This window comes from Paroedura picta, chromosome 3, assembly GCF_049243985.1.
Source record: "Paroedura picta isolate Pp20150507F chromosome 3, Ppicta_v3.0, whole genome shotgun sequence".
NCBI lineage: Eukaryota > Metazoa > Chordata > Lepidosauria > Squamata > Gekkonidae > Paroedura > Paroedura picta.
Genome location: NC_135371.1, coordinates 23,060,185 through 23,084,586, shown reverse-complemented (window position 1 = coordinate 23,084,586; position 24,402 = coordinate 23,060,185). Strand labels below are relative to the sequence as shown.

Sequence of the window (24,402 nt, the reverse complement as noted above, 5' to 3'; positions counted from 1 at the left end):
CAGAATTCCCATTGGCACTTACAAGACTTGATTCTCGAAACTTAGACCCTGGAAATCTTGTTGGTCTTGAAGATGCTACTGTGCTGGAATCTTGCTCTTCCATTTGATTACCCACCTGACACTTTGAAAAGGTGGACCAAGATGGTTGTCAGGGAAGAGGTTATACAAAATGAGATCATGCCTCTAGGGCAGGGGTAGTCAACCTGTGGTCCTCCAGATGTCCATGGACTACAATTCCCATGAGCCCCTGCCAGCAAATGCTGGCAGGGGCTCATGGGAATTGTAGTCCATGGACATCTGGAGGACCACAGGTTGACTACCCCTGCTCTAGGGGAAATTTGCTAAAACCCAACTGGTAAAAATGCAAGAAAACTTCAGCCAATTAGACAGCAACTAGGGGTTAAGCAGAATGCAGGAACTGGTAAGAGCAAGACATCTGGATTTTGAGAACAAGCCACTGGGCAGCTCATAAAGGAACTCCCACAACTATTGACCAACCTCCCTGCAGTCATTTCCTCTTACAGGAAACCTATCAGAGGAGCCCATTGTTAGGAGCAAGAAATAGTTCACTTCACTCACACCCTAGAAAGAAAAATTCAGTGTGGCGCCCCTCGATAGTGTGCAGCCCTTTTGATCTCCTGCTCCATTTTGCCTCTCCCACAAGGGGTCGGGGTGGACTTTCAAAACAGGAAATGGTCAGGCCTCTGTCAAGAAGTCGCTAAGGAACCGCAGTAGGCTGCAGAGTTTTCTAACCAGGAAGGAAGCTCCAGGCCAATGAACAACTAAGCCCCCTGCTCCCCGCTCCATTTAGTGCAGAAATTGGCACAAAGTATTGCAAGTGGGACACCAACGTGTCAACAACCGGGGTTAGCTCAGAGCAAGTCTCTACCAGAAACATCATTCCGCTGAATCAACAACTGCGCCCGGTGTAGTTAAATACTCATACATATCATGTATGATTTTGATCGTGGCTTATTTAAGATCACATTTTTTTTTGATTACTGCCCTTTTTTTCACCCCACGCATCTTTACAACCGTTCATTAAAAAGCTATTGAAAACAAACAAACCGAAAAAAACTCTGACCTCCATGTGGTAAACGTTGCTTTCCCTCAAGTGGGATCCTGTGTTTAAGCTGTCGAACAGACGTTTAAATGAATTAGCATAAAGTGTGTGTGGGGGGGTTCGGGGGGGGGGGAAGGGCCGGGAGAAGCAGACACTTAGGAGGAAACCTTCAGATGAATTAATAATTACCTCAGCTCTTTGGAGATTGCTTTGAAAGCTGCTCCCTTTTTGATCTGTTGTGGATAAACTTGTGAAAGGGCTGAGCAGTGAAGGCTGCAGTGCCTTGTTCAGCATATTGAAGGTGTTAAACTGGGGGAAAGGGGCCAGGCCAAGCCACTAGACTCCTCTGAATTATAGATGAGGCTCTCCACTCCGGGCAAAAGCAAGCCTAAATTAAAACAATGCTTCCAACCAGCGATTTGGGGGGGGGGGGGGCGGGGGGGGATAAAGCACTACTGGGCCGGGCTGGAGTCACTAGAGATAATAGTCCTTAACCCACCCCTGACCCCCCCTAATTATTCAGGCCATTAAATTTAACTCTCTTTGCTTCTCTGCCCTCCCGCACCCCCTAGCTCACGCCGGCTTGATTTAAACGTGATGTTGGTGAGGCAGGAGAATTCACCTGTGTAGATGTTTCGCGTGGGCGGCTGCCCGGTTTAAAGGAAACACCATGCAAGTGCAGACTTCTATGGGAAAGTGCTTTGCCGTGTCCTGTGCGTCCTTTGTAAATGAGGGCCTGATGTAGAGCACAAAAGTGAGGGAGACAGAATGGAGAACCTTTGAACCAGCAGGTGCAGAAGCTTGACAGGAGCGGAAAAAGGACGTCTCTCTAATGAAGAGGAACACATGTAGGGCCGGTGCGCTTATATGGCTGTGCAGTCTCCTTTGGGAACTTGGGGCTCCCACCGGTTTTCCTTTGATGGTGGATCACGTTTGTGTCTTCCAGGAGAGCAAACGGGCCTGCCTTTATGGAGCCCCCTTTTCTCTAGCGCCAGAAATCCTTTTCAAGGAAATCACTGGCTTTTGTTTAGTAGTTTATTCATTGGAACGGAGTTTCCGCCAAGGAGAGCATTGTTGCTATGAAAGAATTACGAGACTGTTACAATGCGAATTCTATAGTGTTGGCTTGTCTTCAAAACGCATGAGGGGGAGGAAAGGATAGGAGGACTGACGGTATAGCACATCTCTGAGACATAATGTAAGTTATTGCAGCTGCTGCTTTGCATCTCAGCTAATTTCCTGACATTGCTTCACCATCTGCTTCTCAGCACAGAGGTCTCTGTACAGCTGTACAGCAAGATCTGAGGAATTGTTTTCTCAAAGGTAATTCCGACTAAGTTAAGGGACTCCTCCCTCAGGAGGCTCCTCATGTGCTATGCTGATCTGGTAGGGCCCTGCTTCAAGGGTTGAGATTTGTGGCTGGCACGAAGAATAGAATCCCTTCCCCTCCTCTTTTAAGTTTTTGGAACTCCTTTCCTCAAGAGGCTCAAAGAGTCTGCTTGGTCCCCGTCCCTCCACCCCCCGAAAAAAGTAAAAATCAGCACAACATGATACTTTTTCCCTTGAGACATACAGTCACCATAAGGAAAAATGATCTCAAGTATTTCCTCCAGGTGAAACTGGGGACTGGAAACACAGGATAAGGAAGCAAGGTCCAAAAACTCAGCCAAGCTGAGAGAAGATCTAATATGCAGTTCATACTCATGAAGAGGAAGGGGAGAAACCCACAGGATTTCATGGAGCCTTTTCTTTTTTGGTCTACCATCACATATTAATTTTACTTAAAACATTTCATACTGTTTTTTCACTCACACAATGGTGCCCAAGGCAGTGAACCATCAAAGAAAATTAAAATACATTTCTAAAATACATACATAAAAACAAACTATGTAAAAGGGATGGATGGTCAGTGCAGGAACGGCAAATGAAGCAAAAACTCTGTCCACTAGTGAAAGACTGTAATTGGAGGACAAATGAACTTCCCTGAAAGGGAATATCATAATTTTGATAATGATGGAGAAGGCCCTTTGTCAGGTTGCCTCAGATGGTGAGGGCATCCATCCTGAAGATGATTGTAGTAACTGAGAAAGATCATATAGGAATACACAGCCTAGAACAGGGGTGGGCAAACTGTGGCCCTCCAGATGTCCATGGACTACAATTCCCATGAGCCCTTGCCTGCATTTGTGGGCATAGGCTTATGGGAATTGTAGTCGATTGACATCTGGAGAGCCACAGTTTGCACACCCCTCATCTAGAATGTATGCTAGCCCCAAGTTTGTTCAGAGTGTTAAAATTCAAATGTTTGCATCTTTTCCTAACCAGGATAGCCCAGGCAAGCTCAATCCCATCAGATCTCAGAAGCTAAGCAGGGATGATGCTGGCTGATACTTGGTAGGAAGACCTCCAAGGATTTGGGTGGTAGTTCCTGCAAGAAACAATAGGGGATCTACACATACCATATGATAAAAAAAATAACCAGTATCTTGAATTGGGCCCAGGAACCAATTGGGAGTCATTATTTTGCTTAGGCAGCATGAGTTGGGGAGGTCATTTAGTGGGTCTGTTTTCCTTTAGCTCCAAGCATCAGGTATTGTTTATACCTTTGGAGGGGTGGAGAAGAGGAAAGTTGGAGCAGCCAATAGACAAGAGATTGTAGGCACAAATTGTAATCACATGGCTCCCACTGTATGCTCCATCTCCCTGCTGCGTTATGGGCCTGAATTTGATCTGACAATTAGTTTGGAGAACTAAAAGAAATACAGTTGTAGACAAGTTTATTTCTCCCTCCTGCACTTGAGGGGAGGAGTCAGAACTCAGCCCTTCAGCCCATAATGGTCGAACCACCGCTGGAGGAGCTCCTGGAAATTTTCAGCCAAGGTGCTAAGAAGTCCTTTGTCAGAAAGTTGGCTTTCTCACAGATCTCCATTTCCCATTCTCACAAGTCTACAGTTCCCAGTGTTCCTTTGAGGAAAACACTGACAATTAAATCAGTTTTTAAATTTGAAGTGCAGACATGACCTAACTTCATCACAGTGCAACAGTGGAATAAAACGAACAGTGGAATCCTGACCTATAATGATTTAGACCAGGGATTCCCAAATATCTTTTTGCCAAGCTTCCACTGTGTCATTACTTCAGATGTTCAAGCCCCGATGAGCCCTTCTGGTTCCTTTTCTCTTTCTGCATTTGTTTTTACCTCCTGGGACAGACGTCCAGTTTTGAAAGTCTGTGTGAATATAATAGTGGATTACATATAATGCTCAGCTCTTTATTGGAAAGCAGACATGCAAACTGTAGAAACTACATTATTTACCTCAGTGCTTTCTGTTTTGGATTAGAACAAGAAACAGCTTTGAGGTGCAAGCCTAGACAAGGCCCTTGTTGCTTTATGTGGGATAGTTGGTTGTTGCAGCCAAGGTGCAATTTCCTGCAGAGGACATGAGTTTGCCAACTCCTCATCTGATCCAGTAGGTTTAACTGGGTGTGCCTGAGAACTAAAGTTTCCAGGAAAGACATATCTGAAAGTTGTACCGTGTATTCTTGGTAGAAGTGGTTACACGTGCAAGATACTTAAGGAATTGCCTGTGATAACTTTTTACACATTTTATAATCGGTTTCGGCAGCTGTTCCCAGCTCACAAAGCTGGTAAAATATGCATCTCCCGTATTACCATAATTACTTTGCCATGGATGCACTTTGCAGAACATGTCATATTTTATGTAGGTAGACCTTGTTGCTGACCTACATAGAGGCCATCTATTTCCAGAAGTTGAACTTGGTCAACTGACACTATGTTCTGTTTTTCATTTCTGTAAGAATCACTTTCAATGGTGGTTTATCAGTTTAAAAATGGCATATATTGGGGTTTAAAATTGTAAAACAAGATCATATTTGTGTCTGCTACACACGTTCTTGTTTTCTGAGCTTTGCCAAATGTGCAGTTAAAAACATGTATCTGCATAGTGCTTCCTGTAGCTTTTAAAACCATTTTAGATCTTCAGAAAATACTGCTATAAGCAGTACTGATTCAGAATATAATTATCTTTCATCTAATGAATGAGGAGACTAGCAAAACAGACCCAGTTACCTTAAAAATATGTATCCATAGCTTTGTAGTGGCTCAGTGGTAAAACTTTTGCTTTGTGTGCAGAAGGTTCCTGTTTCAGTCCCTGGCATCTCCATTTAAAAAGTCAAGATGATATAAAAAATCTTTAATGGAGACCCTGAGAGACAGTGAGATATGTAGGTCCAGGTGGGCCCTGGCCATGCTGCTCTCATGGTCATGGGCCTGGTCAATATGCTTGCTGCCCTTCTAACCTCCGTCCCATCCTCAGAAATGGGGAGGTGAGTTATGTCTAGGGTGGAGCCCACACTGATGTTATGCAATGCCAGGTAGATTAATAACAATTTCTCGACCTTACAGGAGTATTTCACAAGGCACGAGGTAGACCTGGTGTGTGTGATCAAGACCTGGGTGCGGGAGGGTGAAACTGTCACCCTGAAAGATCCAGCCCCGCCTGGATTCTTGGTCTTACACCAGTCTCATCTCTGTAGAAGTGGGGTGGGGGTGGCAATCCCAGGGGTTGAATGTGTCAGTCTAGGGTGGGACTCGGTTGAGAACTTGGCCATCTGGTTGGTTTATTGTTTGGCCAGCACTCCTCCAGATGCCTTTTTGGGCCTGCTGGAGGAGACAGCTGCTTGGAGGTTGCAGTCCCTCAGGCTTATAATCCTGGGTGACTTCAATGTTCACATGGACTCATTGTCCCCAGGACTTGGCTTGGACCCGGTGTCGACCATGGTGACACTCGGGTTATCACAGTTTGTTGTTGACTCCTCTCATCAAGCTGGCTATACCCTCAACTTGATCTATGGTGTTGGGGTAGAGGAGGATCTGTTGGTGACTAATGTCATTCCCTAGTCAGACCATCGTGCCCTGAAGACCTAGCTGAGGGTACAACCCCTTACAGTTTAGTCAATGGGCGTATTTTAGCCCACCCGCAAAGACTTATGGAGCCTAAGGGATTCTGGAATGCTCTGTGAGACCCGATGCCCTCCTGTGACTTGTTAGCAGCCTTGGTGGAGGACTGGCAGTCCCACCTGATGGCCACTATTGGCGAATTGCTCTCAGGTACCCTCTCTGCCCTCATCTCAAATGGGCCCCATGGTACATCCAGGTACTTTGTGAGAGGAAGAGGGAAGTGAGTTGGTTATGAAAGCATATGAGATGGTGGTGAATGTGGAGAAATTAGAGTTTTATGCCACTGAAATTGCATTCGCGATCTCTCACCAGGCACAGTTATTTAGGGTGCCAAAATAGTAGTAAATTGGATTTGATGCATTAGGGAGCATTTTCACAGATAAAGTCCTGTTGCTCCTTTGCGACCTTCCTGCCACAATTGATACAGAATGTGAACTAGAAGCTTCATGGCCATTGTGGGTGAAAATGTTTGATTGTTTCAGGTGGTTCTCTTTAACTGAAGTAGACAAGTCGCTGGAGTCGGTGAAGGCAGCCACTTGTCAACTTGATCCTTGCCTGTCATGGTTACTCAAATTGGGTGACCAGTGGATAGGAGGCCCCCTGAGACATGTTATCAATCTCTCCCTGACATCCAGGGAGTTCCCCAGAGGGCTGAATGGGGCAGTGGTTCGCCCTCTCCTGAAAATAAATTCCTGGATCTGAGGGACCGGTTGGGGTTGTGAAGGGGAGGAGGGCCGGGTAGGTGTGTCCACAGTTACGTTTCCCAACCATATTCTGCACAATTGTGCCACTTCTGGGGTTTCTCAAAGCCTGAAGAATGTTTTCAGGGGTTTCTCAACTCTTGAGAAAGGTTGCTCTAGAAAGAAGGTAAAAGTAAAGGATAAAACCTGCAGAAAGATAAGATTTAAATCTAAGGTCATTACGAGTGTAGGGGCAAACCAGAAGATATACATGATGTGTCAGGTGCCCCCAGTCTAAATTATATTCCCACATGACTCCAGGGAACTAACATTCCCAAGTGGTCTGGAGCTTGAATCAGCTCAGGAGAATGCCACAGTCGAAGAAGGGCCTTCCGTCTTGCCTTCTGAGTGAGTTTTTGTGCGTGCCAAAAAGGCCACCAGTGTGTGTGGAGGCTCTCTTCATTCCAGTCTGAGACTCCACTTGCTGTCGTCATTGCAGGTGATGCTCTGGACTGAGATACATAATGCCTCTGGACTGAGATAAATAATTGACCACATTGGCATGGGAGGGAAGGCTAAATGCTGCCCTCTCTCCAGTGTAACTCCTGAGCTGATTCAGGTCCAGGAACACTTGGGGAAGTTAGTTCCTCAGCTGTGCAACTTCCAGTTGAGTTGGGGTCTCCCAACCTGGGGCATGTCAGGTATATTTTCTGTTCTGGACCTTTGACCCCAGCAATTAAAAGCCAGCAGAAGTAGAGAGATTTTGGCAGCATTTCCAGTTTTCCAGTATTTTCTGATTCCTTGACTGTTCAGACTCTTTCAGTATAACAAAGGTAGAAATAAGGGCAATAGATTTTGCAATGCAATATGATTCCCTATTTCATGTTTTATTTAACAGTATATTTCTTAGAATCGGGACATTGGTTTAGAAGGCAAAAAGGAAATTGTCTGTGCCAAGGCTTGCCAAATCCTATCATTTTGGGGATATGATTTTGAACTCGGCAATACCATTGTACCAAGAGAGGATTGTCCCTCTCTTAATCTGGTACAAATTTCCATTTTGGTTCTGTCGTGTGCTCAAGGAGGAGTGTGGGGAAAGTATTTTCTCAACTTCTTTATTGAATGACTTAGTGAATATAAATTCAAAGAATTCTGTATGTTAAAACAATTCCACATTTTATAGCGTGACTATAAAAATCCATGGAGGATAGATCAAGATGGGTAGCTGTGTTGGTCTGTCTGTAGCAGCAAAAATGAGCAAGAATCCAGTAGCGCTGTAAAGACTAACAACATTTTTGATGCAATGGCTCAAAGCTCATACCCGGCCTAAGACGTTTGTCTCTAAGATGCTCCTGAACTCTGGCTCTTTCATAAAAGTCCATATTCAGCTGACAAAAAGTTAGGGAATTTTTTAAAAATAAAAAGCTTAATTGCAGTATACTGTTCTTCCACAATAATTTGATTTTTTTTTTTGCCAAGGATTTGACTAACTTCAGAAGCAAGGGGTAGTGGTAGGCAGCAGGTATTTCTATATAACATCGATTTTGTGTGCATGTGTATCTATATAAAATTTGGAAGTTCCCGGAGAGAGACAGAGGACACATTAACAGTTTCTACAGGAGGTTCTTGGGCGGATTTTGTTCCTTCTGTGACGATGAGGTCTGGAAATTTGCTTACTGGATTCTCCAGAAACTGCTCAAGTCTGTATTTTTGGCAAGCCATTTTTTACCAGCTGGGAAAGGATCGGGAGTTCAGAGTGCTGCGTCCAGAGTCTCATTCAAATTGTGTTCTCTCTGATAACCGAAGGTCAACCCATATACTGACTCCCCTTCCTCGGTAACCAAAGCAAACCTCCATTCCTTAATGCAGTACAGCGTGTCTTGTGTAAAGCTATCATCACCCGTAAGTTCTAATAAAGATAAAAGTATTTAATTTCAGGGAAATGGGGGAAAGCAGGCATACTTCAGCTTCCTTAATCTCCACAGGTCGTATTTCCAGTGCCTTTCTTGGGGATGTTTCATCAGATACAGCCACGCTAATTGGGGTCTTTTCATTTTCTTTTCTTTGCTGTCGTCCCCCTCCCCCCCCCCCCCCCCCGCCTTCTCCCGCTGCTTATCTGGTGCTGGGTGTTTGGAAACTGCAGGACTCTGTTTGGAAACAAGATCAAGTCTGTGGCCAAGGAGGCGTTCTCAGGCTTGGAGGCCCTGGAACACCTGTGAGTAACCCACAATGCTTTGCGGGCTTGAAGTGAAGTGGCTGGGTGGGAGAGGGGAAGCCTGCCAGAAGTGGCTGCCGGAGAGGCCTGCTAGCAATTTAATAGCATCTTTGTAAGCTGAGAAGCCAATCCATTTGTGAGAGCCAGCTGCTTCCTTCTCATTACAAGTCAGCTTCAACTTTGGCTTTTTTTTCCACCAGGAAGAAAGTTATAGAACACATGGCCAGTTTGCACGCTTTTAATTTTTAATTTTTTTTGGGGGGTGGGGGTGGGGGTTGTTGCAACGTACAATGGATCACATCTCAATTATTCACACTAGCGCTTTGGTCCCCCGGGAGACCTGTGTCCTGCCCCTCACGCCCACATTCTATTCAGCCCTCCCCAGCGCCCATGGGTTCTTCGCTTTCTCCCTCCTCCCCACCTGAGCCTAGAAGGGCTGTGAGCAGGAGAGGAGGAGGAGGGGAGAGCAGGTCCCTCACCCCAGCAGGAGCAAAACAAGCAGTAAAGCCACCGTCCATTTTGTTCGAGCTCTTCTCCTCCCCATGTGCTTGAAGCAGGCTCAGAATTGGGCAAGCAGACCTGGCCCTGGGAGACTGCCAGGGCCCTTTCAACATTTTCCTGTCTGTAAAGCACACAATGGGTGGTTAGCAGCTATTTGATAAGGAACATTCACTAATGCTGCGGTTTGGTGAGAAACAACCACTTTGTCCTTTTTTTGAAATCTTCCCTCTGTTTCCCTCCACTCAGAAGCCCGAGGAACTTTCAGTGCAGATTAAGGAAGGGGGCACCTGCATGGAGGGGGGCCCACCTGGCACCCATGGTGGAGTGGACCCAGCGTGGTGTAGGGGCTAAAGCAGGGGTAGTCAAACTGCGGCCCTCCAGATGTCCATGGACTACAATTCCCAGGAGCCCCCTGCCAGCATTCGCTGGCAGAGGGCTCCTGGGAATTGTAGTCCATGGACATCTGGAGGCCGCAGTTTGACTACCCCTGGGCTAAAGAGTGGCAGACTCTGCTCTGGGGAACCGTGTTTGATTCCCTACTCCTCCACAGGCAGCCAGCCGGGTGACTTTGGGCCAGTCATGGTTCTCTCAGAACTGTTCTCGCTTAGCAGTGCTCTTTGAGCTCTCTCAGCCCCACCTACCTTGCAGGGTGTTTGTTGTGGGGAGAGGAAGGGAGAGGTGCTTGTAAGCCGCCTTGGGATTAAACACCAGCTCTTCTTCTAGGTTAGGGCTTTGGTGTTTACATGAAGCCTGTGCACGGCTTTCCTCCATAGGCACTTACAGAATTAATTCCAGTTGAGGAGCACGCACCAGAGGTCCAATGCTCCTGTGCAAAGAAGCCAGGTTCCTGCTTCCAGGTTATTTCTGAAAATTAGAGCTGAAGGAAATACTGTGAAAAGGGTTGGATCCAGTGCAGAATTTCCACTTGCCCCTAAAGCTTTCATGGAAGCAGACATGCTAGGGGAAAGGCCACGGTAGCTGCTTGTGCTCCGTGCAACTTCTAGAATTCTACTCGTATTTCTGGTTGTCCAGCTAAATTCTGGGCACTTTAATATAGAGGAAGGAAAGCAGTAAGTATGTGTTCATTATGGTAAACCAGCAGAACCGTACGAAGATCCAAACCAAAGTTTACTGAGTGAGCTCCTCAACTGTAAACTTTTCAGAGGATAGGAAGCCATGCTCCTGGGTGCTCTAGTCTTTCGGAGTGCCTTTGTTGCATGGGGACGCATAGCTTCCCCTATTCACTTTGCGCCGATGCCTTCACAAAAGCGAATGGTTCGCTTTGTCTCACTTCCTTTGGAAACTTCAACATGGCTTTCATGTGGACCCAGGCAGTCAACACCTGCGTAGCTTTACTAGCCCATTCATTTCAAAATGTCAGGAAACCTTTCTGAGTGTGACTTTTTAAAACAGTGAATGAACAGTGCTCCTCCTCCCCCCCCCCCCCGTGAACATTGATTTTCTTAAGATCCATGCTCTGAGAATCCAGTGGAAAGACTTCATCTTGAAAGAGTCGAGTCCAGTGATCCTTGGCATGCTAGATTTTGGCAGAATCTTCATGGAGCTCGTTGGGGATTGGTCAGGTTTATTCAAACATCATTGCACTTAATTGTCATGATGCGGCAGTGGAAAAAGAAGGAAAAAAAATTAGTGCCATTGATTTAAATCCACCCAAAGCATCTTCGGGGGATGTGTGTGCATGTGTGCTGCTTAGACACATGAAAGAAGCTTTGCTTTGACAAATTTTAACTTGAATAGTTACCAGAACAAATGGCATCAACTGGCTATCAAAGAATGCCTACCTTTTATTACTTATTTCTGACACCAAAGCAGGAATGTTCAGGGAAGGCGGAACATTGTGCAGTACACACACGAGTCAACGCTTCATACATGTGAGCTTTCGGGAACAGGTTTTGAAAGGTGTTGATGAGGGCCGCATGCTGTAACGTGCACCACATGCCCACAGATCCACTGGTTCAGTGAACAGCACACTTTGACCAGTGAACAACACACTTTGTGATGACCTGAGTAGCAGGTGTATACATATTGTAATTAGATGCAAAGCCATACTTGTTTAAGAGCCTCTTGTGGCGCAGAGTGGTAAGGCAGCCGTCTGAAAGCTTTGCCCATGAGGTTGGGAGTTCAATCCCAGCAGCCGGCTCAAGGTTGACTCAGCCTTCCATCCTTCCGAGGTCGGTAAAATGAGTACCCAGCTTGCTGGGGGGTAAACGGTAATGACTGGGAAAGGCACTGGCAAACCACCCCGTATTGAGTCTGCCATGAAAACGCTAGAGGGCATCACCCCAAGGGTCAGACATGACTCGGTGCTTGCACAGGGAATACCTTTACTTTTACCTTTTACATACTTGTTTTCAAGAAATTAATCCAACTCAAATGCTTCTTTATTTTATATACTGTATTTGCCAGCGTATAAGACGACTGGGTGTATAAGATGACCCCCCAACATTTCCACTCAAAATATAGAGCTTGTTACATTACATTACAGTACTATGGGCCACTATGGGCAGTTATGTCTATCCCAACTGAAGTGCACCCGGCGCATAGGACGACCCCCCACTTGGAGGCATGTTTTTCAGGGGGGGGAAGTAGTCTTATACGCCAGCAAATACTGTATTTATTTTTCAATTGAGTGAGAAAACCAATTCCTTTTTCTCTGTAAAGGTAAAGGTAAAGGTATCCCCTGTGCAAGCACCGAGTCATGTCTGACCCTTGGGGTGACGCCCTCTAGCGTTTTCATGGCAGACTCAATACGGGGTGGTTTGCCAGTGCCTTCCCCAGTCATGACCGTTTACCCCCCAGCAGCAAGCTGGGTACTCATTTTACCGACCTCGGAAGGATGGAAGGCTGAGTCAACCCTCAGCCGGCTGCTGGGATTGAACTCCCAGCCTTATGGGCAAAGCTTTCAGACGGCTGCCTTACCACTCTGCGCCACAAGAGGCTCATGTACGCGTCTCTGTTTTCTCTGTACGCGTCTTAAAAACATTCTCTTCCCCTTGCAGGAATCTTGGAGATAATGCAATCAGGTCTATTCAAGCAGATGCTTTTGCCAAACTGAAGAGCCTGAAGGAGCTGTAAGTAACTGGGGCTGTTCTGAAAATTGTATGTGTTGCTGTGGCACTTTCATCGCAATGACTGTTCTTACCCTTCTCTTGGGAACTCAGAAGTTGAGCTGTACAATATGATAGCGAACAGTAGTGAGCCTAGGCATATGCCATAGGAGGTATTCTCCCAAAAGTAAAAAAAAATTACATATTGGTTGGAGCCATAATCTACAGATCCCACTCAGCTACACTTTATAATTAGTTCAGACTTTGTATATAGAGTGTATTGTTATAATTCTGTTATAATTCTGACCACTGAAGAAGACCCAGTAGGGTCGAAACACGTTTGGTCTTGTGTGCAGTTAGTTCTGTATAGTTTTTATGTAGTTTTTATTCTGTTTTTAAATTGTGCACCACAATAAATACTGTTTTTATAATTTTTAATGGTATTTTATTGTACAGCTCAGGTTTTCTGAGTTCCCACTTGTAAAGGTTGGGTTGTGTTCCTTTTTTGGTTTTGGTCTTACCCTTCTCTTCCCTGCCCCCAGCCTCCCCCCCCCCCAAGTATTGCTGCTTTCCACTTGCTACCCCTATGGAGTTATTTTTACATTACAGCAGGTGTCACAGACTCATCTCACAGTCTGTAACGAGTGAAATTGGATCGTCTTAGCAGCCTCTTTCATTGGGCCGCATCTGTGGCCTTATTCATCTCCCTTCAGGAAATCTAGACTCCCGTTCTCGAGCCTTCCAGAGCATTCACTGGCTTACTTAAATCCCGGCAGCAAGTCTTAACTTCTCCGTTTCCATACGCACATTTACGGTCCCGTGACGTTTCCGTTTAAGTTTGAATTTGATCCACTGGAATCTCAAGGGTGGGAAAATGGCAGATGTGTTAGCAGATCCGACACTACAGCTGTGCGAGGGAGATCTTGGTTGAGCACATTCACATGCCAGACTTCCTGCCTTGGGATGCTTTCCACTCCCACCTTCCCAAATGTTAACATGCCGCTTACGTTTGACCGGATGTTTGAGCGACAGATGGTGCCTGGGCACTAAATGCCTTGGGTCGCTTTCCAAGAGAAACTTGGGGAAATGCGTTAGCATTTGTATCTGGAGAGACCGCAAGGCCGCAGCATCTTCAGTCAGACGGTGACGGCTACACTGCCCATTTTCTGCTGTCATGTGAAAAGAGGACCAATGGTTTAACAAAACTCCTTCAGACCTGACATACTGTTCTGCATGGGCCGGCTTTGCTCATGTGAACAACGGGTTTGTGACTCTTCCGGAAACAGATTGTGTGAAATGTCCCAAGTACCGAACAGTAGTTAGAATTACGGAGAGTGAATCACCGATCCTGTGTCCATAACTGTGTCAAGGAAAGGCAAGTTTCACAGCTCTCTTACTTTCTTTCGGTTTGTTTCCCTCTAGCCGCATCAACAGCGAGAGTTTCCTCTGTGATTGCCATCTCCAGTGGCTGCCCCAGTGGTTAACCAGGAAGGAGCTGCGGCCGTTTGTGGCCGCCACCTGTGCCCACCCAGACTCGTTGAAGGGCAGAAGCATTTTCGATGTGGTGCCAGAAAGTTTTGTATGTGGTAAGTCTTGGCTGTAACCTAGCAATTTTGAGGTTGTTTAGAAGGGCAGACTTTGCACAGGAATTGGTATGTTGTTTGCGGCTTGCTTGTTCTGTAGGGTGTGGTGAAGGAGGGCATTCCTCTTGGTATGATTAAACTTGTCACTGAGCAGAGCCAATTTCCTCTCAGAATTGCATGTTGTACTGGTCAGAATGCAGCAACATAAATCTGGAACTGTGATACCGAACTGGAAATTTGAGGATCCCACAGTGGTTCATGGAAGCTTTGAGAGCCAGTGTGGTGCAGGGGTTAAGAGCGGTGGACTCTAATCAAGAGAACTGGGCTTGATTCTACACTCTTGAACATGCAGCCTTCTGGGTGACCTTGGAGCAGTCACAGTTCTCTCAGGGCTCTCTCAGCCCCACCTACCCCACAGGGTATCTGTTGTGGGGAGAGGAAAGGGAAGGCGATTGTAAGCCGCTTTGAGACTCCTTCGGGCAGCGAAAAGTGGGGTATAAGGACCAGCTCTCCTCCTCCTCCTCCTCCTCCTCCTCCTCCTCCTCCTCCTCCTCCTCCTTCGTATTATTATTGTTACTATTATTGTTGTTGTTGTTGTTGTTGTTATTATTATTATTATTATTATTATTATTATTATTATTATTATTATTATTATTATTATTATTATTATTATTATTATTTATTATGGAACTCACATCATATGGCAATTGTGGAAAGGACTTCCATAGCAGGCCGGGAAACCTTAATACATGAATGGGAAGTCTGTGGTCTGCATACCTCATTGTGACCTGTGGAAGCTCATTGTTTGAAGTTACTAAAATGGCAACAAAGTCCACACAGATTTGTTTAAAAACAGGAAACATTATTACAGTGTAACTTGCCATAATATCCTTGTGTTAGGATAGAACGTGGGTCCCCAGTGTGGTGCTCGTGGGCACCATGTCACTCACTGACACCCCTCCTGGCTTGCGCCAAGAGGTTTTACACAATGGACAGGCCAGTTGGGTTTTTTTGTTCTGCAAGCCTTCTGATTTGCCAATGCAAATTTGATTTTTAAAATGTTGCTTTGGCAGCAACGGCATTTCCCATGATATAACCTGAAGCCCCATTGCTCAGGGGCAAGACTCATGGCCACCATGAGTTCTTGGTCCCCATTAGAAAATGCTGCAAGGGATCGATCCTGATCAGGCCCATACACAGTACAGAGCTCTTTCCAACCCACCCGTTCCCTTTTCAAGCGCCAGAACAAGATCAGTCCCTCACATCATTTTGAAAACCACTTTTAAAAGGTGGTGGGATATTCATGGTGGCCATGACTTTGCCATCACGGTTAGTGTGGCCATCAGTTTTAGGCTACGTGGATGGAGCAGAAGCACGGCTTCTCCTTTGAGAACAAGCTCCTCAGCACCGCCTGAAAAATTAACAACCTGAATGGATATGTAGGCACAAGGTCATTTGCCAGATGTCTTTGTTTTTAAAGAAAATGCTGCTGTTATGTGTGAGGACGGTCTACCCCAGAGGCAGCAGATGGATAAAGCAACATGAGACTTCTGCTTTGATGGTTTGGCAGAATTTTGCATCCCTTGAATGAGGTACATTATCGTACCCGAGGTGCCCAGGGACACAATGTGCCATCATTAGCAAATCTCTCCATGTGCTTTGAACAAATACACAAATATCGTCAATGATTTTCATGGCAACTGAGGGGGCAGAACTGGGAGGGGAGGGACAACAAAGTTTTGGGTGACCTGGTCAACCTGTGGCTCATGAAACCAGCAAATCATATGAAATTTGTGGTCCACCTAGGGGGTGTGAAGAGGCAGCCCACCAGAGGGGCTCTTTTGCTGAGAGGGTTATTATGGCTCCTTGCACAGAAGCTTTCACCAAAAACTGGCAGTCTGGCTTCAAGCTGACAGTCTGGCTTCGTGGGACTGCCACAGTCAAACCACTATGGAATTTTTCATTTTTAGATTCAATGTAAAATGTATCCCAAGTGTACAGTAAATCGCATACCTTCCTTTTGGCCCCTGATAAATTAATAGTGGTTTTAATTGTACGCAAGGGTATGAAAAAACATCAGGTCACAAAATGGAGAAAGTTTGAGCATGTGTTGTTATGTGATTTCAGAGTTCATTTTTGATCGGTATACTATTAATCAACTGTGGTCCTCACCTGCAGATACTTAAATCCCTAAATTGGGGCCACACCGATGGTTCTGCAAACTCAGGGGCCCCTCTAGGTTTGCAGAAGAATCTGATTTTTTTAAAGTGAGGAGTTTAAATCCCCCTCCAAATAAAAAAGTGTTCTCTGCACCTCTGGCCCTGTGCCAGTTGAACAAAAGGGCAGGACCCATGCTGGGCCCAGGGGCAGAGGTGCACTGCCAACTGCAAAGAATGGCAGAGGGAGGAGGGAAGATTCTGCCAGCTCACCTGGAGCTTCTCCTGGGCCCATTATGCACTGCCGCCGCAATGGCGATTTCGGGTCACATGGAAAACGCGGAGGGGGAAGATGCGAAGCAAACCACTTATGCACAGGATGGGATGCAACTGCGGCAAAACCCAGAGTAACCGATTATGCACACGGCGACCCCGGTGCCACTTCTGGTTGTGCCCTGGTTTCCTGGAAGCTGCGCTTTCTTCCGCGTTTCACTAATGTGGATTTTTTGGCAGCATGCACCGAATCTGCGGCCAGTTGCCGCCGGCGCCGTGCGTTATCGGTGATTTTAGGCGACGCCATTCCACCCCGAATGCGGACCTTCCCCTCCGTGCATAAAGGGCCCCGGTGAGCCGCAGAGAATGATGGGGGTGAAAGATTCTGCTGGCTCATCCGGAACCGTGCCAGGCAAATTGTTGAGAGTGTCTAGAGGGGGAGGGGGGACAGAAAAAGAGACAGAGAGAGAGAAAGTTAGATGTAAGAAGATCATAGTCTGAGGAAGAGTGCTTGCACTCGAAAGCTCACACCTTGATTAAATCTGTGTTGGTCTTAAAGGTGCCACTGGACTCTGATTTTATTGTGCTACTTCAGACCAACATGGCTACTCATTTGAATATGTCCAGAAAGAGAGAGTGATGGGATCGGGGACAGAGAGAGTGACTGCTGTCAGGAGGACATAGATAGGGTGACAGGCTGGAGAAAGAGAGAGAGGCAGAGAAGAAGGGGGGAGGGAAAGAAGCAAGGGGAAGGGAAATGCTCCCTCCCTGCATGTTTCTTGCTAAATAGAACCGTCAAGAAATGTGTTGTTTCAGAACTAGTATCCCAGGTGTCAAATCTAGCACTATCCAAGGAAGCATTTAAATGTATCTGTAGGATGCAGGTTCAAAATTTAGGGCCAGCTGTGGAACAGCCAGTTGCTTTGGGGGAATGGATTCTCCCCCCCCCCCCCCTCTCTTGAAGAGGTCTTTTCTGAACTTTTTAAAAGTACTGTTGTTTGGGAGAAGAGTTATGGACTCTCACGGTCAACAAAGAACAGCTGAAACGACATGTGTGTGACGTTTGCCTCTTAAACTGGAACGGTTAGGAATGCCTGGAGCCAAAGTTGAAGTTGCTCACATTTTCCTGCTCTTAAGCTGAACAGCACCCTTCCCATCGTGCAGCTTGTTTCCTGATCTAGAACTGACAACCGTCACCATGCACGAAGTGGCTCTCGTTTTGTGCAGGGAATTAACCGAAGAATCTGTTTACTCTGTTGAAAGCCTAACCCGCCAGTCCTGATGTTCACACCACGCACTGCAATCAGATCGGCACGGGTTTACCGGCACCTGCTCAGATCACACGAATCTCTCAGCTGCATCGATGATCTCACTCTCCAGCTGTGTATGTGCGCACAAAAGACGATGAGGAAAGGCATAGACAATAACAACAGATAATGCCACGATCCCACCCACCACCAGTGGCTGTGGCCACACCTCGCTTTCTGCAGGCGTTGAGGTCACTCTCTCCTTGAGGACACGCTGTAACAGCCTTGGGCTGGGGTGGGAGCCAAAGCTCACACCTGAATAGGGAAGAAGAAGGGCTGTTTTTGATGCCTTGCTTTTCACAACCCGAAGGAGTCCAAGAGCAGCTTATAAACACCTTTCTCTTCCTCTCCCCACAACAGACACCCTGTGAGGTAGGTGGGGCTGAGAGGGCTCTGAGAGAACTGTGACTGGCCCGAGATCGCCTGCGTGTGGAGGAGGAGTGGGGATTCAAACCCAGCTCTCCAGATTAGAGGCAGCTGCTCTTAACCACTGCACCAAGCTGGGTCTCAGGTTGGCTGGTTATTCTCCCCGAACGAAAGTGCAGGGCTTAGGGCTGCTCTGCAGGCTGTTGACACACCTTGTACCAGCAGCCCGGTTAAGCCAAATATAGCTAAGTTGGGGAAATGGCATGGCTCAGCAAGAACCCCAGTGATACTGAGGTTGTTAGGAGCTGTTGCATTCTCCTGTCGTGCAGAATCACAAGCCTCTATAGCCCCAATGTCCAGCTGAGGCGTACTGCTACTGCTTTGACCGGCTCAGTAGGATCAGCAGGTGCAGCATGGCCACGGATATGCGGTCAACTGACCCAGGGGTAGTCAACCTGTGGTCCTCCAGATGTCCATGGAATACAATTCCCATGAGCCCCTGCCAGCATGTGCTGGCAGGGGCTCATGGGAATTGTAGTCCATGGACATCTGGAGGACCACAAGTTGACTACTCCTGAACTGACCCCAGGGTGGCTGATGTTCACTTCTGATTGGCTGCCAGTATCTCTTTTTGGGATGTGCATTCAGCTCGTCTAAAACCAACTTCCTCTCCCCAAAATCAATGCTGATTCAGGCCCCTCCCCTTCTAGTTTTTAGCTGAACCATCATTCTCTAGGGCAGAGGGCAGAGTTTGATAGAGATGCCAGATTTGCAGCATAGCTGCTGGAGCCTCTCCTCCAAAGAACCCCCAAGTTTCAAAAAGATCGGGCTGGGGGGTGGCCAGTTCTATGTGCACCCAAAGAGGGTGCCCCCATCCTCCATTTTTTCCTAGGGTGGGAAAAATAGGGCCAGGCTATACAAGCCTGGGCAGAAAGTTTCAGAGAATCATTGCAGTGAAAGTGAAGCCGGGAGGGGGGAGGGGGAGTTGCAAGGCCAGCCCAGCCCTGCAGGAGGACCAGTGCAATACTGCCCAGCAGAACCAGTGCCACTGTGCCAACCCCAACAGGACTAAGTTCATATCAGAGAATCTCTGCAGTGGAAACCGAGGGGATGGCAGGCCCCTATGTCCCCTAACAGTGCCCAGCAGCAGAACTCAGAGCCAACCTGCTGGTGCCCAGCAGCAGAACACAGTGCCCCGTTGTGGCAGGTGCCAGCTCCACAGGGCTGGCCGCACAGAATCACAAACCTGGCCCATACTGTTGTGTCTGTTCAAGGGTTCGAAAGCGATCATTAGCACGTCCTCCTGTAATCTTTCATCAAAGATACACCCTCGCTCTGCCGTTCTGGACTCATCCAGCCTTGCGTAAATACCGTCCTCCTTGCACAGGACAGCATCAGCCTACAGAGGGCGGTTTGCATAGCTGAGAGCTCCGTCACACAGCGTCTCAGGCAGAAGGTGGAATTCAAGCCATTTTCTCCACCTCTTACCTTCCCAAGTGCAGAGCCGTTCTCCCCGCTCCATAGGGTGGAGCCACCCTGCGGCCCCACGATCCAGAAGAAGTCCTCTGTGCGGTTCCGTCCACGTTCAAATGGGCTCGCTGTGTTGAACACGTGACCCTGCCAGACTCTTCTCTTTGTCAGTAAGAACGGGGCTCAGTGGCCAGCAAGCCCTTGGACTGCCCCCTTTCCCCCCCCCCCCCGAGGGACGCCTGCGCTCCCGGGAAGAACGGAGTAGCCCCGAAAGGAGAGATGCCTTTTGTGTGACTAATAAATTAAGCTGCTTGGAACTCGGCTAAACCAAACAGCCTCCTGCGTCAGGCTCCAGGAGCACAAGCCTTCGCTCGGGACGGCTGACAAGCAGATGCATCTGCTCGTCCCCCCGACATCCTTGTGCCAGGAGGCTATCCTGCCTGTCAGCGCTTGTCACTGCCGAGGTTAATTGCAGCAGTTGCTGTAACTCTTTAGCAAATTAACGATGTCATCGTGTGGTAGCAGCCACTTGGAGGGCATGCCACAATGACCGGCCAGCAAAAGAGGATGGGAAGAACAGGTTTTGGGGTGAAGGGGGGACGGGGAAGGATTCCTTGCTACAATGGTTTTGCTGTGGTGAGTCAATCGGGAAACACTGGGTTTGCCTTTAGAAGTGTATGAGGATGAGGATGATTATATAACATAAAAAGGAACATTACAGAACTTTCATTTCCTGACGTTCTTGAAAGTCTTCTGGGGGGTCTCCTATTAATTAAGATTGTAAGCTCACTAATCCTGGAGGATCGGTAGCGATCACTTTGGCCAAACACCTCTTTTTCTGGTGCTTTTGTAGCTTATACCAGGGTGTTCTGCTGATAAATGTCCTTGGAAAAGGTGCAGAAAAGAAGATTTTGATTCACTCACTGTTCACTACCCCAAGGAGTCTCAAAGTGGCTTACAGACGCCTTCCCTTCCTTTCTGCGAAGTAGGTGGGGATGAGAGAGCTCTGACAGGACAGCTGCATCAGAGCAGCACTATCAGGGCTGTGGTGAGCCCAAGGTCATCCAGCTGGCTGCACGTGGAGGAGCGGGGAATCAAACCCAGCTCACCAGATGAGAAGCCGCCGCTCTTAACCAGTACAGCCATGCTGGCAACTAAAAGGGCAACTAAATCAATTAAGGAGAAAGAACACCTTCTCTATTAAGAAAGGTTAAAGAGATTAGGGCTTTTACCTGGAAGGAATGGCAATTGAGGCATGAGTTAATAAGAGGTTTACAAAATTATGCATGGGATAGAGAGGGTAAAGAAATAAGTACGTTTGCCCTTGTCTCACAATACAAGAACATGTGGGCCCTAAATGAGAAATGAATGAACAGTATGCTTAAAGCAGATAAAAGAAAGTACTTCTTCACCCACAGAGTAACTGACGTGTGTAATTCAGTGCCCCAGGCTACATGCATAGACAGTTTCAAGAGGGGACTGGATAAACATACGGAGCCACAACGTATAGATGGAATGCAATGTCTGGGGCAGGGATGCTCTGTATTCTTGGTGCATGAGGGGCAACAGTGGGAGGGCTTCTGGAGGTCAGGCCCTGTTGGTGGACTTCCTGATGGCAGCTGGGTTTTGATATATGTGACCGTTTACGCACTGGAGGTTTCATGCTGGGCTGCAGGCTGGAGTTTTAGTTGTGGCAGGCTGCCCCACCTCTTCCTGCACCCACACGGGGGAGCATTTGGCCTGGTGCACCTCATCTGCCCCTGATTTGTGCTCCTGCACGGGAGCTGGGGCAGTGAAGTTCCCCGTGCATAAAAGGTCTATGTAACACATAGTGTTGAACTGGATGGGCCATTGGCCTGATCCAGCTTGGCTTCTCTGATGTTCTTGGCCCTTTCCTTGCAATCAGGATATGAGTTGAATCCCACTAGTCAATAGTGGTTAAGAATTCTTACCTAGTTCTGTTGTTTGTAAGATTGTGCAACAAGTACTGTAAACATGGAGAGTTGATTTTTTTCATTTCTGGTCAGTGTTGCTGTGCACAAACATCACAAGGCTATAGGATTCGATCAAGGCGAATCATTACTGGTGTCCGTGTGTGCTGAATATTATACCTTATGCACGGTCTTACAGAACGAGCAATACAAAACACAATACAGTCAAGTCATTGAATGGAACACTCATAGCTAATTTCATACATTAGTTAGTGTGAGAGTTTTTGTGCAAGTGGAAATGTTCTGTGGGATCCAACCCAACGTATCTTCTGGATCTTTTTCTTGTTATCTACTTCTGTCCACCTTTGTTGAGCAAGAAGGACAGTCAGTAAGGCATTTGCCTCAATACAGAGGATGCTCCTTTTAGAGTTCAGTATGGTGAAGCTGTATGGTGAACACAGCGAGCAAGCAAGGTTCAATCTATTTGAGTGTGCTGAGTGTGTTTTATACTGTTTCTGAACTGCTTCAGCAGGTATTGGATGAAGCAGCGATGTTTCTGAGGAGTGGAAGGTGGGAGGAAGCTGATCCTTCCCTCAAAGATGGGGTTTCCACTTGTGAGTCCACTGCGTCCTTCTTTTCCTTTTTTTTTTTAAAATGAAAATACTTTGGTTGTTTTTCAGAGGATTTCCCCAAACCCCAGATCACAGTTCAGCCAGAAACGATGGTAGCCGTCCTTGGCAAGGACATCCGCTTCACCTGCTCGGCAGCCAGCAGCAGCAGCTCCCCCATGACCTTTGCCTGGAAGAAGAACAATGAAGTCCTGCGCCACGCGGTGATGGAGAACTTTGCCCACGTGCGGGGCAGGGATGGCATGGTGATGGAATACAGCACCGTCCTGCTCTTGCGCCACGTCACGTTCAACCATGAGGGGAGCTACCAGTGCGTCATCACCAATCACTTTGGCTCCACCTACTCTCAGAAGGCCCAGCTGACTGTTAATGGTGAGTGAGAAGCAGGAGGATGGAAAGTATAAAGAAAGCTGGGGATTGCGTAGGGTTTGGCCTTATATGCCAGCGTGGTATAGTTGAAGAAGAAGAAGAAGAGTTGGTTCTTATATGCCGCTTTTCTCTACCCGAGTATAGTGGTATAGTGGTGAAAGTCAGTGGCTTCTAATTTGGCAAGCTGATTTTGATTCCAAACTCTTCTCTCACATGCAGCCAGCTGGGTGACCTTGGGCTCACAACAGCACTGATAAAACTGTTCTGACCGAGCAGTGATATCAGGGCTCTCTCAGCCTCACCCACCCCACAGGGTGTCTGTTGTGGGGAGAGGGAAGGGAAGGCAACTGTAAGCTGCTTTGAGCCTCCTTCGGGTAGGGAAAAGCAGCATATAAGAACCAACTCTTCTTCTTATGGAAGGCAGGGCAATTTTTGCCAGATTTCCCTCGTAATACAGGCCCCCCGTTTTGATTTCCCATGGTGTTCCTGGGAATCTCCTGATACTAAAGAGGGAGGGAGGAAACAGTTTCTTTTAAGTGCAGTTGTGTTCACGCTGCATGAGACCCCAAGCCTTAGCAAAAGCTTTTGTAATTCTCTTTCATAATCGCAGACAGTCAGGTGTTGACCTGAAAACACCACAGACAGAAATATAAAATTCGTAATGATCCAAATCGGTATTTATGAAAGACCGGTCCTGATGCGCTTTCACTATCAGCTCTTGAATGGTGAGGAACATTCCCCACTCCTCTTCCACATGCAGCCAGCTGGGTGACCTTGGGCCAGTCACAGTTCTCTCAAAGCTCTCTCAGTCTCACCTACCTCACAAGGTGCCTGTGGTGGGGAGAAGAAGGGAAAGCGATTGTAAGCCCCTCTGAGACTCCTTCGGGTAGTCAAAAGCACCAATCTTCCCTCGCATCTCGTAAGCCACTCTGAGTCTGCATTAGGGGAAAAGTGGCCTATAAATATCTGAAGAGTTGTTAAAAAAATCAGTAGGAACTTTTGCATACGGCAGAATATGCTTTTAGGGTGGACTCTACTACCTCAGTTGACAGGTACGGGGATGTCATTTCAGATTGCTGCTGCATGTGAAAACATGAAGTCACAGGGAAGAATGTAACATTGCAAGCTCTATTGCAGCCCTAGTTTTTATCTTGGAAAGAGTTGGCTTTTTTAATTTTTATGTAGCCCCTAGTGTGAATCCCCATTCTGGCTTACTGGGTGACCCTGGGCCAGCCACTCTCTCTTAACCCAGTCTACGGATGGTGGTTACTGTGTGGATAAAATAGAGGCCAGGAGAGAATGATGTTATAAGCTGCTTTGGGCTACCACTGGGGACGAAAGGGGAGCAAAGATATCTAAATCCTTAAGTATAATAGCTTCCCCCAAGAAAGCTTTTTCATGGCTGTTCTCTCTTGTTCTTCGCAGTGTTGCCGTCATTCATCAAGACTCCCCACGACATTGCGGCCCGAACAGGGACGACCGCTCGGCTGGAGTGTGCTGCCGGGGGCCACCCGTCTCCACAAATTGCCTGGCAGAAGGACGGCGGCACCAACTTCCCCGCGGCCCGTGAGCGTCGGATGCACATCATGCCTGACGACGACGTCCTCTTCATCACCAACGTGAAGATCGAAGACATGGGGGTCTACAGCTGCACTGCTCAGAACCCGGCTGGCTCGGTGTCCGCGAATGCCACGCTGACTGTGCTAGGTAAGGTCATCTGCTTCCTCTCAGATGGGCTGAATGGACGGCAGATGCACTGGAAGCAAAGCCCAGACCAAGCCCGTGGCCCTGGCATAGCCAGCAATGTCCT

General features: G+C 47.3%; 1 protein-coding gene across 4 annotated transcripts in view; it reads left to right on the top strand.

The window, feature by feature from the left end:
- LRIG1 (leucine rich repeats and immunoglobulin like domains 1) overlaps positions 1-24,402 on the top strand; it is a 145,786-nt gene that overhangs the window by 111,678 nt on the left and 9,706 nt on the right. For all 4 annotated transcript variants that reach the window (XR_013228954.1, XM_077325098.1, XM_077325097.1 and 1 more), the window contains 5 exons: positions 8,868-8,939; positions 12,461-12,532; positions 13,931-14,094; positions 22,275-22,595; positions 24,018-24,299. Coding sequence is in view for 3 of the 4 variants with exons in the window: in XM_077325098.1 (XP_077181213.1) it covers positions 8,868-8,939; positions 12,461-12,532; positions 13,931-14,094; positions 22,275-22,595; positions 24,018-24,299 (911 nt within the window). In the remaining variant the exon portion in view is untranslated. The remainder of the gene's footprint in view (positions 1-8,867; positions 8,940-12,460; positions 12,533-13,930; positions 14,095-22,274; positions 22,596-24,017; positions 24,300-24,402) is intronic.